The sequence below is a fragment of the Pygoscelis adeliae genome, unplaced genomic scaffold (assembly GCF_000699105.1).
Source record: "Pygoscelis adeliae isolate BGI_AS28 unplaced genomic scaffold, ASM69910v1 Scaffold38, whole genome shotgun sequence".
Lineage (NCBI taxonomy): Eukaryota > Metazoa > Chordata > Aves > Sphenisciformes > Spheniscidae > Pygoscelis > Pygoscelis adeliae.
In genome coordinates, this window is record NW_008825614.1 from 2,928,442 (window position 1) to 2,946,549 (window position 18,108).

At 42.6% G+C, this 18,108-nt stretch overlaps 1 protein-coding gene across 1 annotated transcript in view; it reads left to right on the forward strand.

Annotated features, from left to right (window-relative positions):
* Positions 1–16,923, forward strand: part of LMNTD1 (lamin tail domain containing 1) — an 18,275-nt gene extending 1,352 nt beyond the window's left edge. The window contains exons 2-7 of the mRNA XM_009333006.1: positions 2,500–2,707; positions 10,197–10,383; positions 12,645–12,764; positions 14,047–14,264; positions 15,576–15,748; positions 16,862–16,923. Of these exons, the coding sequence (XP_009331281.1) occupies positions 2,500–2,707; positions 10,197–10,383; positions 12,645–12,764; positions 14,047–14,264; positions 15,576–15,748; positions 16,862–16,923 (968 nt within the window). The remainder of the gene's footprint in view (positions 1–2,499; positions 2,708–10,196; positions 10,384–12,644; positions 12,765–14,046; positions 14,265–15,575; positions 15,749–16,861) is intronic.
* The last annotated feature ends 1,185 nt before the right edge of the window (positions 16,924–18,108 follow it).

Here is an 18,108-nt window from a genome sequence, read left to right on the forward strand (position 1 = left end):
TTGTGAAGCACTGTAATGAAGAGCTTGAGAGGGAGCAGCTGCAGCTTATTCTAGCAGCCCTTGTTTGCCCCAGGGTTGGGAGAGGGTGACATTCCTTTTCCAAAGGTGCAGTGTTGATCATCTCCAAGGTATTGATGAATTGAGATGGATTTCAGCCCAGGTATTAGAAAACAATGAAAGACCCCAATCTGACTGCTGTCTGAAAGGAGTGTATGTCCTCCTGCCATAAACAGCTATCTGAAGGGAAAAAGAAGTTGTGAAAACATTTTAATGGCCTGGTCTTCTAGGGGAAAGAGGCTGATGTGACTTGCCTGTCTGTGTGTGTGTGCTCACATTTGTCTGTCTGTCCTCCCAGTTGTGTCTTTAGATCCACTTCAAACAAATTTGGGCATGTTTATACGTGCGATACGGGGTAGGTATGTGGAAAGCAGTGGGCCTCTGCTGTTCCACCCTTTGGAGCGTGAGCTAGCCACTAGCCTCAAGTCCTTCCCTACTGTTCCCACATGTGTATCGGTGAACAACAAAGCGTGTTAGACAGCGGGATTTGTTGACAGACCCCTTCTCCCCTCCACACCATTGCCTGGAGGTTAATCCAGCCCCCTAAGTGGAAAACTGTGATTAAAATCATTGCCCTTATTCAGATAGGGTGAGTTTGAACTCAGAGCCTCCTCTCTCTTAGGAGAGCATTCTAAGCACTCTACTATGAATTTTGGGGTATAGGTATCCCTTGCTGTGGCATGACACAGCAAAATGGCACAAAAAAAATGAAGGGAGAGCCTACAGGGCAGAGCTGGTGCCTCAGGGTGAACTACTTAAGGCAGCTTCATGACTGATGGAGATGGGGTTTCCTGGAGTTCAGGGTGCCACAGGAGAGGAGGCTTTGTCTGCCCAAGAGATGCTCTCCTGGAGGTTTCCCCTACAGCACTTTTCCCTGCTGAGTGTTTGTGGAGTGCTACCACAGTTTAGACAGTAGTTTCCAAAGGAGCATAAGGGAATTAGTCCTTTGATCCCACTGAATTTCAACAGTGTCAGGGGCCCTCCTAGAGGCTCCCTGAAAGCCCCTTTTAAGGATGCCACATCCTAGCAACAGCAAAAGCAACCATCAGTCTGATCTCAGGAACAGACTGGCTTGTTGACACATCAGTGAAAAGCAGCTTCAACACAGTCTGTTCACCCTGCGGCTGCCAGTTCGGCTGCCGCTCTGAGTGTTTGATCTAGCAAAGGCTCCAGCCCAGAAAAACAAAGCGCGGTGTTTCTAGTTCCCAGCTTAGGGAGCTCCTTGCCCCTCGTGCTGTTTCTCTGCTACCAAAAGCCCAAATGCCATTCTTCAATGTTTCCTAGTTTGGTTCATCCTCAACCAAAGTCACATTCCGTTAAGCTGTACACCAGCTGTAGCTTTCTCTTTAGACCGCTTGCGCTGCAGCGTTTCACCCCCTTATTACCCCTGTGCTACTACACTTGGCTGCCGCTAACTGCCTGTTTAACACAGGCAGGTGAACCAGCACCGCTGTCCCAGGGCTCTAGCGGTGCTTCCCTGGGTATCCCAAGGGAGGGGATTACAAATGACACTGGAAGAGTGCCTGATGCTGTGCCACCACCATGACACGACGAAATGCACAGAGAGAAGGGACTACAGATTACAGTTTTTTGTAATTAAAAAAACCTCGCATGGAAAAAAGTAACACTGTCAACAACGCTATTAGGGAGCTGGTGAAGCTAATCTGCATTGCAGTGATGCTGTCTGACCCAGACGCTCATCCAAGTGAAGCTCATTTGTGCTCCAGACATTTCAGAGCTAAAATGAGCTGAGGGATGCATCTTCCCCCCCAAAATTTAGGTTGCCCCACCAGGTCTGGTTAGAGATAGATTTGTCTGGTGGAGTGAGTCTCGTACAATACTCAGCATACAGGCACTGAAAAGGATTTAGTTTGTTGGGGAGACTTTGATGTGGGAGATGAGAGAAGTTTTCCTGGTGAAAGACGGGTTTGCAGGGCTTGTTCCCTCTCTCTGGTTCTCCCTGCCTTTGATGGGGCAGGGAGTCCCGCGTAGTCCCTCTTGGACACTTATATTTGAAAAGGAGAACAAAAAGGGGATTAGGGGATGTTACCACTTTCATTTTGTAATTGGAAGGGAGTCTTAATATATTCATTATCCACTCACAGCTGATGCTATGCCATCTAACAGCACTGAAATTGCAGGATGACAATTATACCACTGATGGCATAATTTATTGTTTTTTCGTTACCCAAGGTAATTCCAGTGAGGTAATAAATCTACATGTCAGTAAGAAAATACTCAGTTTACCAGCTGTGCTGTATTTTATAGCCATGGGTTTAACGCTTTGAGAGGAACGTTTCCTCAGCATCGCTTTGCAATTAGAGGCAAAGAGGAAATTAAATGTTCCATTTTTGTTACCAAAATAAAAGATATGTTTCTCATAAGTTGTCTTTCTGTTAATATTGCATAACTCAGTGTCTTTGCCTTTTGTTTGCTCATCAGCTCAGCCCAAAGATGGCATTGAAATACCAAACTGGAACTCTGCTCCATCAAGAAACCTTAGCCTTTCAATGATGGTGTCAGGACAGTGCCAGGACTGTTTCAGCCCTTTGTTTACTGACTCAAGGAACATTGCCCAGAGCCTTGGATACATGGAGAATCATGGACGGACACGTTCTGCTTATGAGGACTACCAAAAGTCTGCATCCAGGTACAGGCACAGCTGGGGCTTTCCTTCAGGTTATTTTTGTAGGGAATGGTGTTTGGTGCAGTATCTCCTTTAGAGGAGCTGCGAAATGCAAGCAAACCCTTAATAAGAGGCTGAGTCGTTATCCAGAAGCGTAAGGGAGAACATAAAAAGCTTTGAAATGTAACGATCTCACATTGCTTTAGGGACAGCTGCCCCCAAATTGGACTTCACCCTCAGAAAGGGTAAATCACTCTTCATTCACCATGTCCCTTTCAATGTTAGTTAATGCATTCTGCCTAGGGCTTCAAAGACACCTCCCTTGTGAATGCAGTCCAAAAAAGGACCAGAAACACTGTATCTCATAGCTGGTTTGGCCTTGTCTTCAACTGATCGCACCCAGTTTTGAATCCAAGAGTAGAACTGATATTGTGGGGGACTTCAGAGGGTCCCACCATGTGGGCTGCATGAAGCTATTTGAGGCAGTGACAGGCAGCCAAAGGAATGAACTGGGCTGCATAAGGTTTACACCTGCCTAGAAATCCCATTAAAAAAATAAAGTATTGTCTCCTGGAGAAGCTAGTTGTCCCCAAAAGGCATTTGCCATCTTTAATTTAGCTTCACATATACTAAAGGTGGGAAAGACTTATCAAAACAGATTCTCAGCTGGTTTCAGTTATCTTGGATCTGTCTCCTTCAGAGAAATGACAATTGACATCTCCAGTTTTAAGGCTAGCCCCTGTGTGGACACTGTCTCCTACAGACTGTTTCCTACTGCGTTCTTCAGTGGATAGGCCTGCACATGCTTACTGCTAAGACTGCTTTCACAATACTCAACCTACATTTCTCCTTTTATAATGATATTTCATTGGTGATAGTTCAGCTGCATAAAGCCTTTGCCTTTTGGGGATTTTCCACCCACCTGCCATACCCGTTTTGGTTACACATGTCCCTGTGATTAACTGTTGAAGACAAGCATTTTAGCTCTTTTATTCCGCCCCCCCCCCAAATTAGCTCCTGGATCCCTCATTATTTTTATACCCTTCTATAATGCCTTGATAATCGTCAATATTTTTCTGGTGATGAGACATCCTAAAATGGACCCAATACATTTTATTCTGGTCTCATGCCAGCCTAAATCCAGAGTTTCTAGCAGAGTAGTACTTAAAACAAAACAAAGCATCATGGATGAGGCCGCATGTTTGGTGCCTCAGGCCAAGATGTGAGGAGTGGATGAACTCTATGTTGCCTGTATTAGAAGTGGAAGAACTCTGTTTACCTGCATTTACTCCTAGGAGGAACTAGGAGGAATTTTCTTGTAGTCAGTGAAGCCTGGTCACACCAGGCACTGGTGCATGTGAACATCAGGATCAGTATTTCCAGCTTCCCCTCTCCACAGCTGCACAAAGGGAATCTTCTGCTCCATGCTCCCTACTCTGCAAGGACAGTGCCATCAAATTGTAACAGCCTTTTTTGTTCTGTTAAATTGCAAATGCATCATTGGCTTCCTCCTAGACTTCTTTCAGCATTATTGCTCTCCATGCTTTTCCCTCCAGTGAATGCTATTTCCCCCCTGATAAATTAGTGTACCATTTTCCAAGAGCTGCATCTCACTTATTTCCTGGCCATATTTCTAAGCTCTCTAGGGCTCTTTGTATTCTTTCTCTTGCTCTCATTTGTGTTCCCTTACCCTTTCCTCTCAACTTAATGTTATCTACATATTTTATTAACCAGCTGTTTTATTCCCCTTCGCACATCACAAGTGGAGATGCTCCGTGAAATGAGAGCTACTGGTTGTCCCTATAGGGAACATATGAGACGCAACCCCCTTGTCTATTATTATTCCTTGTTTGCAGTCCTTCAGACAGTTCCTGTGACAGTATTTATGTCTAAGCCAATGGGAGATAATATTCTGAGGCTCTTTGATGCCTGCTGCTTTCCCTGCTCTCATTCATTTTGTAGTTCTGTCAACTTTATATGCATTTTTCTCATGGACTTAGTCTTTGTAAACCCATGGTGCTCCTTGCATATGTTTCCATAAAGAGATCTGTGTAATTCTCGGGACATTATAGGGAAAGCCATGAAAAGATACCTTTGAAAGCCAGCACGAAAGCTCCAGGTGTGATCAGAGCTCTAAAGCTGTTTCCAAATAATGAGATATGCCATACTGTTTGACTGGGCTTGGGGAGAATAACTCTAGATAAACATTAGGAGATAAAAGAGATCACCTTCCTCTTTATGCATTTCCTTGTATTGTGTGAACTGTTTTCCAGTGGGGATTGAATCACATCTTGTCTCATATAGAAAGCAAAAGAAGTCATTAGCTCTGCTAATTGTTGAAGATAAAAAGGTGATGACAGTTTGCTTTGTGTGTGGTTAAACTTGTTAAGTGCATAAATTAAGCAATTCTTTTAATTCTCATTTGATTCATTACTATTATGGTATTCCACCATGCCAGCACACTAGCATGGTGGAATATTTTTTTTTTACTCCACTCAGTTTGAATTTAAAGTATACCTTTTCTTGTTATACACATTAAGTAAATAAAATTACATTGAGTACCCAATACCTAATGTTTTAATTTGGTATCACATTATATAACATCCTTTGAGTGTACACAGTGTGAACACATAGTTTAGTAATACTTCTATAGAAAGCTGATGAGTAGTATGACTTGATCTGATTTGTTGTGAAGCCACAGTACAAGTATACACAAACTTAGTAGAAATGCGTGGTTTTGGCCAACTAGGATATCTGGGGTTTTTTGTTTATAATCGAGTTTAATTTAAATCCATTTGCTTTTGAGAATATGTGGACATACTTAAAGCACCTTGTAGGTTATATGTTTCATTAGATTTAATTAGATTGTTAATGAATGTCATATTGAGAAATGGATGGGAGTTGAGGCATTGGGATTTTCAGCTGCATCAGGATTTTCAGCTATCAGCTGTGTGCAAGGAGGGTGATAGTATTGTCACACGTGTCCTGGCACTGATGCTTAGAGACAGCCATTGTGTGTGTCTTCAATATGAATGTCACCCTAAACCTTTCCCTGACTTTTGCACCTGAGCAGTGTTAAATCTGCTGTATTTTGGCGTGACTGTTTTGCAAGAAAACAAGAAAAATAGACACTGATACTTGAAATTTTGTGCATGGCTATTGAAAATCATCAATATCTATTTTGTACTAAGTGCAAGTGCGCTACGTACTGAAGATGAGTGAAGTTTAATCCCCGATCTGTAAAGCACTTGGGATCTCAGCTGAACCTTGGCGTTTCAGGCCTATAGTTGCATACAGCTACTATGTATGCAACATTTCTCAGCCTTTCACAAAGAAAGATCTGAGCCTTCTCCCAGGACTTTTCCTGTTCTCTAGTATAGTTAAATCTGTTGGCATAAAAATAAATAGATTTGTACTTCTGGAGATAAGCCTTTCCCAACATAATAATAGTATCAGTCTGTGACTTTCTTTAAGACTTAAGAGCTTAGAAAGACTTGAATTCTTGGCATGTTTTCTAGTTAAAATGCCCTGTTTCTACCTCTACTGGCTCAGAGAGAAGCAGTTCAAATGGCGTCCTACTGGGGGGGGTTACAGGTCCATGGCTGATGCACCCTGTGCTCCTAAGAGCACTGACATTTTTTCCTCCCCTCAGTGTTATGTATGTTATAGAAAATTTGGGATTCTGTTCCACCAGTTAATATTAGCACATAGCAGAAGAAACTACAGCATCAACGCACACCAACCTCTCCCCCATGCACTTTAGCACTTTAGCTCCTGTCTCACAGGAGCTGGTCCAGTATTTTGAAAGGTAAACTAACTTGCTAAAAAAAGCTTTGAAGACGTCAGTGAACATCTCCTTAGAGATGTTATTCCCTCATTTAAACTCACAAAAGTCTGTTGCCATCCAGCAGCTAGCTGGCTGTACAAGTCCTTAGAGAAGTCCTGCAGGTCTCACTTTCCCCACCGGCTCCCTCCCTCATGTTACATGTAGGAATTTTGCATGGAACTGAGAACTGCATGTACACTTAGAGTGCAAAAAACAAATGGGTTTGGGGGAATTAGTTCAAAAGGTGCCTATACATTTGGGATTTTTAAGGTCGACGGTAGGAAGTGAGCAGGCTAAGGTCCAAATTCCCAGTGAGACATACATACAGGTCATTGTATTCATAAATTCAGAGTCTTGTTTGGCAGAAAATAGTATACCAGAACATGAATGCACAAAGCATAAATATTTTGTTATAGGATTCCTTAAAAATAATTGCTGGCAAAACAAGATTTCCAATACAAACAAATAATCTTATCTTTAGTCAGTCCTTTGCTAATTTAGTCACTCTCAATTTCATCAAATAGAGGCTATATCCCCAGAAATTCCTCCGACAAAGAGGTCTCCCAAAACCTGGAAGATTATCCAATTACAATTTAAAGAAACGTACAGCAAGGATGACTGACTAAAGATAGAAGTCTCTGAGGAAAAGAGCAGGAAAGACTGTGAGGGAGTGTGTGTGTGAGAGTGCTTCACTTTCTCTTGTAAGTAAAGTGAGGAGAATTATACCTGCGCTTAAGTTTTGTGGTAAGTGGAGTCAAGGTTCCTGGTGTTGGGTTTGGACCTGCCTGCTCTCCTTCATTTCTCCTTCCACTTCTCTCTTTTGCTATGTGCAGACCCCATGCCTATATGAAAAACTGACATTGATTCTTAAGGATTTTTTTTAGATTTACATGTGTTAACAAAAAAGGGGCTCTTAAGAGACTTAGAAGCTCTGTTTGGGCAGTACAGGCAGAGAATAAAGATCGCTGTTAATCCCAGGCTGAGTCAGGGGAGCGGTGGATGACTTTTTCACCTGCGAACAAAAGGGAGATGCCAGAGAGCCATCACCTTGGAAATCCCACCCAGAGCAGGATCATCAAGAGCTAACAGCTCCTCCTAGGCTCTTCTAGATAGTGGGAGCTGTCCACAGAAGGAGGCTGTATTTTCATGCCTGGAAGGAGAATTGCATGACGATGCATTCCCATCCCATGCCCATCAAAAGTACTGTGCTTTCTGAGCTGGCACAGGAGACTGTCCAACTGATTCAGAAGCATTTGAGATTGAAGGATGATCAAGCCCATTTACTCTTCTTTATCATTAACAGCTCTTCCTGATTCACCCTTAGGCACGGTTGAGCTAACCTTGCTGTTTAACCCTTGCAGCTTTGGATCTGACCTTTTCCTTCAGCCAGCATGGCTGTGAGGCAGTGTATTGCCTGGATGCAAGCTGGCAGCTCTGCGTTGCATGCTTCAGCAGCTTCCAACACCGAATTCCCGTGTCCTGTCATTTGCTCCTTTACCAGTCCTGTGCGTTGTATCAAAAATTCCTGTCAGCCCCATTTTATGTTCCCAAGTCTCCCTGGCTTCACTAGGTTCAACCTGAGGTCTTGTTTAGGGAAAGTCATGCTATCATAGACCCTCATTATTCACTCCATTATCAACCAGGATTCTGCTGTTTACAATGTTACATCATAAAAATGACCTTTTAAGAACATTTTAAGTGGTCTCTTTCCCCATCTGCTTTTTCCTGTCCTCCTCCTAGGTACATTTTGGCACCCAAAACTTTTCCTTCATTTTCCTTGCACAGATAGAGAGAAATGGGAGATCAGGAAGATCTTTGCCTTCCGTATGGTTTAAAAGTCTTCTCCCATTGACATAACTGGCTTTTACCCTTCCAGAGAGTAAAAATATCAGGGATTTCTCTTTGTTGCTGGTGTAATTCTATTTTTAGAGCCCAGTGGAGTCCTAGGCCACTGCTGGAGATCTGGGACTGTAGTGATGTAGAAAGCAACTGTGGATTTGAGTCACAGCATTTTACATCTGCGTGTGTACTGCATGTGTAAATGATGACTTACAAACCGAGGGATCCCAAAGGATCATTCTCTGCATCAGCAGTCTGCAAAGTGTTTCAGTGCAGCTGTCCATCCCTTCAGCTGCACCAATACAGCAGCTTGGAGAGACTGACAAAAAAGCTCAGGTTAAAATAATGTCCCCCCAAAACCTTTTACGCTGGGTTATTTCAGTGATCCAGCTTAGAACGTGTTCCTATGAGCAGGGAGGAAGGAGAAACGTGCCAAACTGTGGCAAGCAGATGAAAGCAAGCAGCCAGGAGAGGGGGAGAGTCTGAAGGTCAGGAGCCCCTCAGCCTGGCTGTGCTGCCAAAGCCCGTCCGAGGCTCTGCATCTCCGGTAAGCTGTCTTCCAGGTCTCTCCTTGCTGACGTGAAGCACAAACAGACCAGGACTGAGTGGGAGGAGGGTTGCTCCAGAGTTCCCAAAGTTTGCAGGAAGGCAGAGGAGAGGCAGCCAAGTGTTACATTCGCTATACACGTCTTCTCCAGCCCGGGGGGGCAGTTCCCCACGGCTCTGCTCTCAAATCTATCAATGCCAGCGGCAGCCTGGAGGCAGCCTGGCTGTCGTGAGCAAGTGTGACTCATTGCCACACCACACAGCTGAATTATTTGGGGTGGGTGGGCAGTATTTGTCACACTGTCGATGAGGATTTGGCTACGTTAAGCAAGCACATAGGCTGTCTGGACTGTTGGGTCAACCTTTACTATACACATAGAGGTCTATGACTTAAACTTACTGGGACAAGATGAATGTGGCAAGGGCAAAAGCATTATACGCACAGAAGACAGACAAGTAACTGCACAAGTGCTAAATAATGAAGTTTTTTGCAGTAGATGCGGCATCAAAAGCTGAATGATTCTTAGACTTCATTCACAACCTGTCTAAGATGACCTATGATGAGTATTACAGTCTGGGACCGAGTGTTTAAAAGTGCTCCCTTGACATGTGCACTACTTAAAGGAACACTCAAGTGATAAATTTGTTTTCCAGTGCTTAACGGAGATTGAGTGTTCCCCTGCTCACGCAAGAAGTCCCTGGTCTTACTGCAGATGCAGAACAGACCCTGCTTTGCTGTGGTTCTGAAAGAAGGGAGGGATGAAATCTCAGTCTTGTAGCATGGAGTCTTTCTGAGTTAATAATAAAGTGCTAACAATGAAAATTTGTCTTTCTCTAGGAAGGAAAAAACAATGAGAGGCAGGAGGAGAAAGCTGTACTGATGGACAGGAGGAATTTTCTAAACTTACGAAGGGAGTCAGCTACACAACTCCCACTAATTATGCTAGGCTAAATACCCAAGGCAGCCTTAAAGGTTGTAGCCTATATAGATTTAGAGAAACCCAAATTCAAATGGTATATGGATGACTTTTTGCCCCACAAAGAATCTTTTAATTTTTTATGGTAATGGATGCTACCTAAGTATGAATGAGAAATAGAATATAATAATTTTAATGCAAATGGATTTTTTCAGATGAAGGGCACTGCACAAAAAGTAGAATGGCAGTGCTGTAAATATTCTGCCTGTGGTACGTTGACTTACCATTAATTACTGACACGTAGGCTAGTTGTTGTCAGGAAATACCTGTATTTTTTCAATTAAGCAATGCTTTTACACTTTCAAATCAACTTCTGTTCTTTCAGTGCTATTGGAAATTTGAAAATTGCTGAAGTTGATCCAGGTGGTCATTTTGTAAAGATCCTGAACTGTGCCTCTGAAAAAGAGGAAAGCATTGGGGATTATCTCTTGAAGCAGGACGTCCAAGGTCAACCAGTGGCTGTATTTCAGTTTCCCACCGAGACCAGGATGGGGCCCAACTCCACCGTGACAGTGAGTGTGGGGGGTTTGAGTGCCGTTTCTCAGCTGGCAGACTAGGGTACACTCTTAGCCTGATGGTATAGAGTCAAACTTAAGTCTGTATTTTCAGAAAGGCTAACACTCACTAATAATGATGAATCCAGAAGAAGCTGCTAATGTCCATCATCAGTAGAAGCCTGGCATTTGCATGACATGTCCAGCATTTGCTGGACATGTTGCCCAGCAATGGGAAGCTATCCTGGAAAGTCCTTGTTTGATACATTCCTTTTTCCAATCATTGCTCCCATAAAATGCTCCTCATACTGTCAGAATATTGAGTTGTGCCAGTGTTTGCCAACAGAGGGTGTGAACCTTGGCTCGGAAACCCACAAATAACAGAACTGGAAAGAAAATGCCTTGGATGACTTTAGGCAAAATGATGACACTCTGTGCCTTAGTTTCCTATTCTGTAAAAGAAAGACAATTATGTGTTCTCCTTTGATGTTGTGCCAGAACTATACGTTAAAAATTCAGTGCATGGGCTGCTGCTCTTCAAAAATTACTTCTCCTCCAGCTAGTTCAGATGTATCTTTCTGCCACTTTGAATAAGAGTTAGAGAGGTAGGTAGGATCTAAGCTGCAAAGAGTCAGATGACTTTGTCATACTCCAGAAAAGCTTTAAATAGAAAGCAACAAATATATGCATCTGATATCCATGGTAATGAAAAAGGCCTGAACAAGTGAACTAAATGTGACCAAGGCTCAGTTGTAGGTGTAGCTGAGGAACGTCTGCTGGTGTCTGCACGCGGCCTCCAGCAACCTCTGGGATGCACCCACACTCAGAGCGGGCACAGCCTTTGCTGTACAGGGTAAAGATGCTGGCTGCTTGGCTGGCTGCAAGACACCTTGCAGATCTCCCCAGAAATGGTTTCCTCTTAGTTGGCTTTGATGCGCCAACCATTCCCACCCACCCCAAAAGTAGTCCTTTCTGAAGTGCTCTGAGCCATGCTGAAGTCATTGACAAGGTTGTTGTTCCCATTATCGTTAAAGGGCTCTTGGGTGAACAACTGAGTGAGGTAGAAGGTCCACCACAGCTTCTGTTTCAGCATACGCAAGCAGAAAATTTCTGCTGGTTTATTAATTTCAAAGGGTCCTATTCAGGCTGCCAACTCTTGCATCCAAAATTCATGTACAACAGTGCCTGTGTCAGACAGCCAACTAGGGAGGACTTCCAGGCCCCAGCTCCCTGTGAGAGCAACAGATGAACCAAGGCAAAAAGTTAGATGCCAGTGTAGATGGTTGGAATATGGCCTGAGGCCTCTTTTACCACCAGTGCTTGTTTCTTTTTCTGAGATGAAAATTGAGGCCTCGCAGAATAAAAGGAGGCAAAGTCCATGTTCATCACCACGCTTAATGCAGGTCAATGCAGCCCTGCATGAGCCCTCTTACAAGAAAGCTGGAAATGCAAGCTGGCAGGGGCCCAGAAGAGCCACAGACAGTGCTGTCTTCTGGTGTATGTGTGAAAAAGCCACAAATACCCCTTAGCAGAGTGCCGTATGGTGAGCACTTTTGGAAGAGAACATTCTATTTTTTTCCGGATACTTTTCCTTTAAAATTGAATAAGAATTGTTTTGGCTCCCAGGAAATGGTTGAAGCCATTTTCTCACAGATGGCAAACGCCAAATCCTTTAGGAACACCATTTGCAAAAGAGTGTTGTGGTTGTCTTATGTAAGAGAAATGTTTTCATAACAGGTCCTTTTGCTGCTGCGTTAGTGATAAAGGTCACAGATAATTGTGTTCACTTTATAAAGCACAATGTTGTTAAATCTTTTGTATAAGGATAAAAGTACAAAAAATTTCTAGTCTCCAGTAGAGACAGCTTCTCCCTGAACAGAGGGAATCCAGAATCAAGCAGAGACTGGAATTTTAAAGCTGGTATCACAGATCTCTTCCAATGCCCCTGGTAATTCAGAAAATAAAAGAAACTGCCTATTTTTAATCTTACTCTCAGCAAGCCAGACCAAAAAGCTCAGGATTTACTATCACACCTTGAAAAATGTGCCTTTGCTAATCTCTCTTAATCCATAGGAGAGGTACTTGAAAATAATCACTATAACTAAGCTGTGAGTCTTGAAATATAGTTCTTTCAGCTTTGATTTCACAGATCAAATAGTGACCGGTGTTACAAAAATCAAAAGGAAAGGGAAAACCTGATGTTTTTACTGAGTTCTAAAATTGTATAAATATCCAGGAGCCATTTTGCCTTTAATCTAATGGCTGCTTGATCTTTGCAGGTTTGGGCAGCAGATTCTACAGCACTTCACAAACCTCCCTCAAATTTTCTTTGGAAGGACCTGGAGAGATTTAGGACAAGCCTTGACTGTGCTACCATTCTCTGTGAGCCTAGCGGTCAAGTGAGTGCCTTGAGCAAAATCACTGCGTTTCCTTACCCAGACTGCTCTATCGCTGACTTCCTTCAGAGATTTAGGATCATGTTGTTAAAGTCCTTGTAGAATCAAGCACAAGCAATCCAAACACAGCAAAGCTGTGATCTCTCTGTGTTAACCTTGCTTCAGTGCAGATGTTAATTATTGGGATCTGAAGGACTGAAGAAAACCAGCAGATTGATGACACCACTCGTTGAATGAAAGGCTAACATCCTCACAGCAACTGAAGCAGGGGCTCCACAAGTGTGAATTGCCAGCCCACTGTCCTCTGCCACTGTGTTTCAGCCATGAAAGATCCAGCTATGCCCAGGGCTGCCCATCAGTAACTGCCATCAGCTTGGCAACTGTATTGAATATGTCTAGGCAAACTTCTGTTGACTTGGGGATGAGAAGGAGCCCGAGATCACTTTTTACCCTATAGTTGTCCAGTGGCAACTATGGGTTTGGTAATTTCTAGCTAGACAAACTCGAACTAGTGACAATATGGAAAAGACCTGTAATTTTCATACAGTGTAAGTTATACAGCTTCCCCAAGGTAGCATAATTTACCCCTTACAAACTGTTAAGTGAATGTTGACTTTTGGTCTCACCTTTTCACATTTACTCCTCTTCTAGCTCAGTTTGGCCATACTTGCTATTACATCAGTGCCAGGGAATCAGAGGCTGAAAGGGAACTTGAGACGTGATTACCTCCGCCAGGATTGCTCCTGGCTGTGGCTTACCTAGGTAGTTCTGGAAGAACTTCAGTAACGGAGACTCCACCATGTCCCCAGGCAATCTGCTTTAGTGCCTCACTCTCTGTATGCTTAGAAAAGCTTTCCTAGTGCCTAAACTGAACTTTTTCTGCCTCAGTTTTAGTTCTTTCCTTCTTGTCCTATCCACTGTGGCCATGGAGAACAGATTGCTTTTTCTTCCTTCAGCAGCCTTTGACATACTTTCAAAATTGTCATGTCCTCTTTTCTCTCCTTCTTTGTCTGGTTTACTTAATTGGAGCAGTGGAATTTCAAGGTTCTTAGATGATGAATCTACCCTAAATATATTTAAAGACTGGAAATGGATTTTAAAGACCAAAGAAAAAAATCATTAATTCGGTGGTTGCCATTAGTATTTATCTTTCAAATGATAGATGACTCAGAAATACATTGGAGCACCTACCCTTTTAGCCCTTCCTGGTTTGTCTACAACAAACAATTATCTTGATGAAAAAACGCAGAATATAAACAAGCAGTGGTATGTTGGTTTTTTTCAGGCTGTGGCTTGGTACACTCCTCTCTACTGGAACAGAAGGCAAGGATGGGTGGCAAATGAGCAAAGTGAAAACATTGAGAACATGGTTATATCAACTTTCTCAACAATAAAGCAAAAAGAGGGATGGGAAAAGGAACAGCAATTCACAATAACTGATACAGAGTGGAAGAGGGCTGACCCAGGGCAAACAGGAAGAAAAAGACAAAGCTTCATTAAAAGGTATCTGATGTTCATTGAGTGTACTCTGTAATTACAGCATTGTGCCAGACTGTCTCTGTAACTGAACGCTTTTAAATGAGCATCTTGGTAAGCAATTTTTGCAAAGTTTTGGAATTTTGAAAATAAGAATTAACCTTAACCTTCAAACGGGAATCCAGACCAAAACTCCTGATAGGAGTGCATTCATTGCCAGTCAAGACTAAGTGGAAAGTGAAATTCAAGTAAAATTCTTCTTAAAATGTGACTTATTATTACATATTATCCTTTCAGCCCCAAGAGTTTGGATGGCACCGTTCCAAGTCCATGAGCTGGAAAGCTTTCAGCCAAAAATGTTGATGTTCATGGAGCTATTTACCTTTTTCTTGAGAACAAAGGCCTGAACGTGGTCTTCTCTCAGACCACTGCACTTTGAACTGAGCTAGGGACTGGTAACCATTGCTTTCTAAATTACTTCAGAACTATCTTCTAACCTTTGTATCAACTTAAACTTGGCAGCACTATGAAAAAGTGTGGTTCATTGGTCTAGCTGTGGACAGTGTAGTTTGGGCACCCAGGTCTCAGTCAGGAACGCCTGAGCTGAGCCATTGACTGTTTTGAATAAGGAATGCAATGTTGGTGGTTTTTTCCTAAGTCCCCTCCAGAATGTTGGTTCCAGGCACGTTTGAGCGAGGTTCACAATAGAAAAGCATGTGCGGAGGAATTGATGTATTTCAAAAATAAAGGATTAGCCAATCTGGATGTATTTTCACAAAAAAAGTGTGTCACCCTTCTCATGTTTGGGGTAATTGCTCTTCTCTAAATTTCTTCTCCAGACTGTGGCTGGAGATGCTCAGAAGATAAACAGTTTTCAGCATAGGTTAAACTGGCTGTTCTTCGCAAGCTTTGTTCTTAAAAATTACTAAAATCACTTTTGCTCAAACTCTCCAAAGAAACTAAGTCAGAAGCAGGGAGAAATTATGTAAAAAATCAGTGCAAAGAGTTCAAGTCTGGCAGAATTATAACCAATGGCAAATGGTAAATTATAATGTGATATGTCAAACAATATAGAAGTTGCAGTTCTTCCACCTACAGCTAAATGCAGAATGTGTCAAATATATGTGTGCTGTTTGTTAGGTATATCGCATAAATTTAATGTATGTATGCAGTAAACACAGTAAATCTATGCAAAATACATTATAAATATGATAATGCAATACAATAAATAATGCAGTAATAAATACAACATACATATTTTTATACCCTGTGCACATACATGCATGTGCAAAATGTGTGAAATACACACAGTAAAATTAATTCAATTTCTATTTACAGGGAAAAAAAGACCTCTGCATCCCTTTTCCCTAATCAGAGTGCCTGGTGCCAAAGTCCAAACTCTCCCATGCACCCTCACTTTTCTCTGGTTAGACCATTAACCATGGGGAATGACGGCAGCAGTTTGTGCAGGCAGTCCCGGTGTCAGTCATCACGGCCTGACCCCGTGCCAGGTGAGTTCAACAGCAGATGCAGTGTATGCTGTAGCATGCACAGTGGCAACGGGGTGGATTTTCTGACACAAATAGCTTAGGACTTAAAATACATATACATTACCAGCTCTTACTTCTGTAGCAGTGGTCTGCAAACTTTTTAAATTGTGCACCCCTATCATTAAAAAACTTTTGAACATGCACTCCCAATATAGGTACATTTATTTATTTGTAAATTACATACTTTTACTACTGCAATAATATATTATGTACATTATAAAATGTGCACACGAATAGAAGCTTAAAAGGATGAGATAAAGATGAAAATATACTATTTTTAAAGTATTTTTAAATTTAATTTTATTTATTAATATTACAAAAATATTTTCTTCCCGCACCCCAATGGATTGTCTTGCGGTCCCACTGGGAGACCACTGCTCTGTAGAGCTGCATATGTTGCTAAGATGTGAGGAGGCTATTGTTACTAATACTGATGCATTTAGGAAATGAAACAAAATATTAGGAATCAATAAGAGAAAGAGACTCTTATATTGGCTGTGAACTGTTAATTAGGCAGTGGTGAGAAAGTCAGTGTGTAATTCAGGTACACAAACCCAAAAAGGTGTTGAGACACTGGAAAGAGTTCAGGGGAGGATGACAGAGTGAAAAAGCATCTGAATAGATTGATTCATGAAGATTAAAAAGAGATAAATGTGTGTTGGACAAGCAAGGTGATCATTGTGTGAGGGGGTTCAAGCATCACAGCAAGAGAGGAAACAGTCTTAGATCCAGGAAACAGAACTAGAAGGAATAGGACCAAGTGAAACACAGGAAGGCTTAGGTTGAATATGTAAATAAAAAGGAATTTTAATGATCCATAATGTAGTCTTCCAGTTCTGCTCGTTGCTCCACTTAATGTTTTAAACCACTGGCAAGTTTTAAGTGCCCAGCTGCCATTAATTTTTAAGCAGCTAGGTATCCAGCTCCTGAAGACAGCTTTGTAACACTCGTTCTTTCTTTAGTGAACATTTAAAACCAGACTGGTCAAATTATTTCAATATACTAAGGAGGTCACCCTGTGACTGGCGTGGATAGATGACTGCGCAGTTGTCAGGAGTTTTTTCCCATTTCTAGGAGTGCCAGCCTGGGAAAAACCTTTCAGCTTGGGCCAGGAAAGTATTGATGCACCTGCTTAGCTTTACACACCCAAATAGTAATCCTGCAGCCAGGGAGGACTGTCAGGAAGATCCTTCTCAACTGTTAAATCCAGGAAAAGCAGATTAAAACCTGATGGAGTCAGTTGTAATAGACCTAATTTCATGGTTTGTTTCCTGCTCTGTCTTAATCACTGGTAGCATCAGCTACCGGGTGTCTATTTTGTGTTATCAGGGTTTGTCTAATTTGCTAGAACTTAGTTTGTCTTGTTCTGTGTCACTCTGGTCTTCTGCAGAGCCGGGTCCCCTATATCTGTTCTGCTAGTTTCCTGGACAGGGAAAAGCTGGGAACAGAAAGGGAATTGGCACCTGCCAACTGGGGGTGCTGGTGGCATCAGAGGTGGTGTTCACCTGAGCAAATGCTGTGGACAAATAGGAGGTGGTCTGTAGAGCAAACCCCTTGGTGCTGCAGACCTGGCATCCACCCTGTACACATTTCAAAGGTGATTTACTTTGTCCCACCTCTAGGCTGGTACAACAGGCCATGAGAGGGCACCTACCTCTGCACGGTGTGGAGGGTACTCCTTTTTGGGTATGAAACTTCCCAGGCTGTTGTGTAGCCCACTCATGCTCACCACTGGTCTGCACAAAGCAGTTTCTGTTTGAATACCCACTTGCAGGCAGAGTGCTTGAGGTTTGACTCCGGAGGACATCTTCTGGCTCAGTTTTATTGAGGAAGCCAGCTTGTGCACTTGATAGTGCTCCGTGATGTGAACCTCAGCACAGCAAGTGGCAACTCTGCTCCACGGGTGCGCTCTTCTTCGAACCCGAAGCGCTATGGACACACCTAGGACATCCCTCAGTAGTTCTCCCAAGCCAAAGGGAGTTTGCTGCATGCAGTCCTCTCTCCTACATTCCCATCTTTTGTCACATCTCCGCAGATGGAGGTCAGTGCTGTTGCCACAAGCTACATTTAGTTTCAGTTTTCAAGATTTTTTCCTTGCAACTGTTAAGACTAAGAACTTTTTCAAAAAAGCAAGCAATATGAAAACAAAACAAAACAACCCTGAGACTGTAACACAATTGCGTTGTTCCAGGACCCAGGGCTGCAGGCACAGAGAGAGGGCCTGCCTGCAAATCTATTTCCTGAGTGTGGGAACTCTGAAGGCAGAAGTCAAAGCAAGGTGGTCTGCCACGCACTAAATATATCTGATTTTCTGTAGGTTT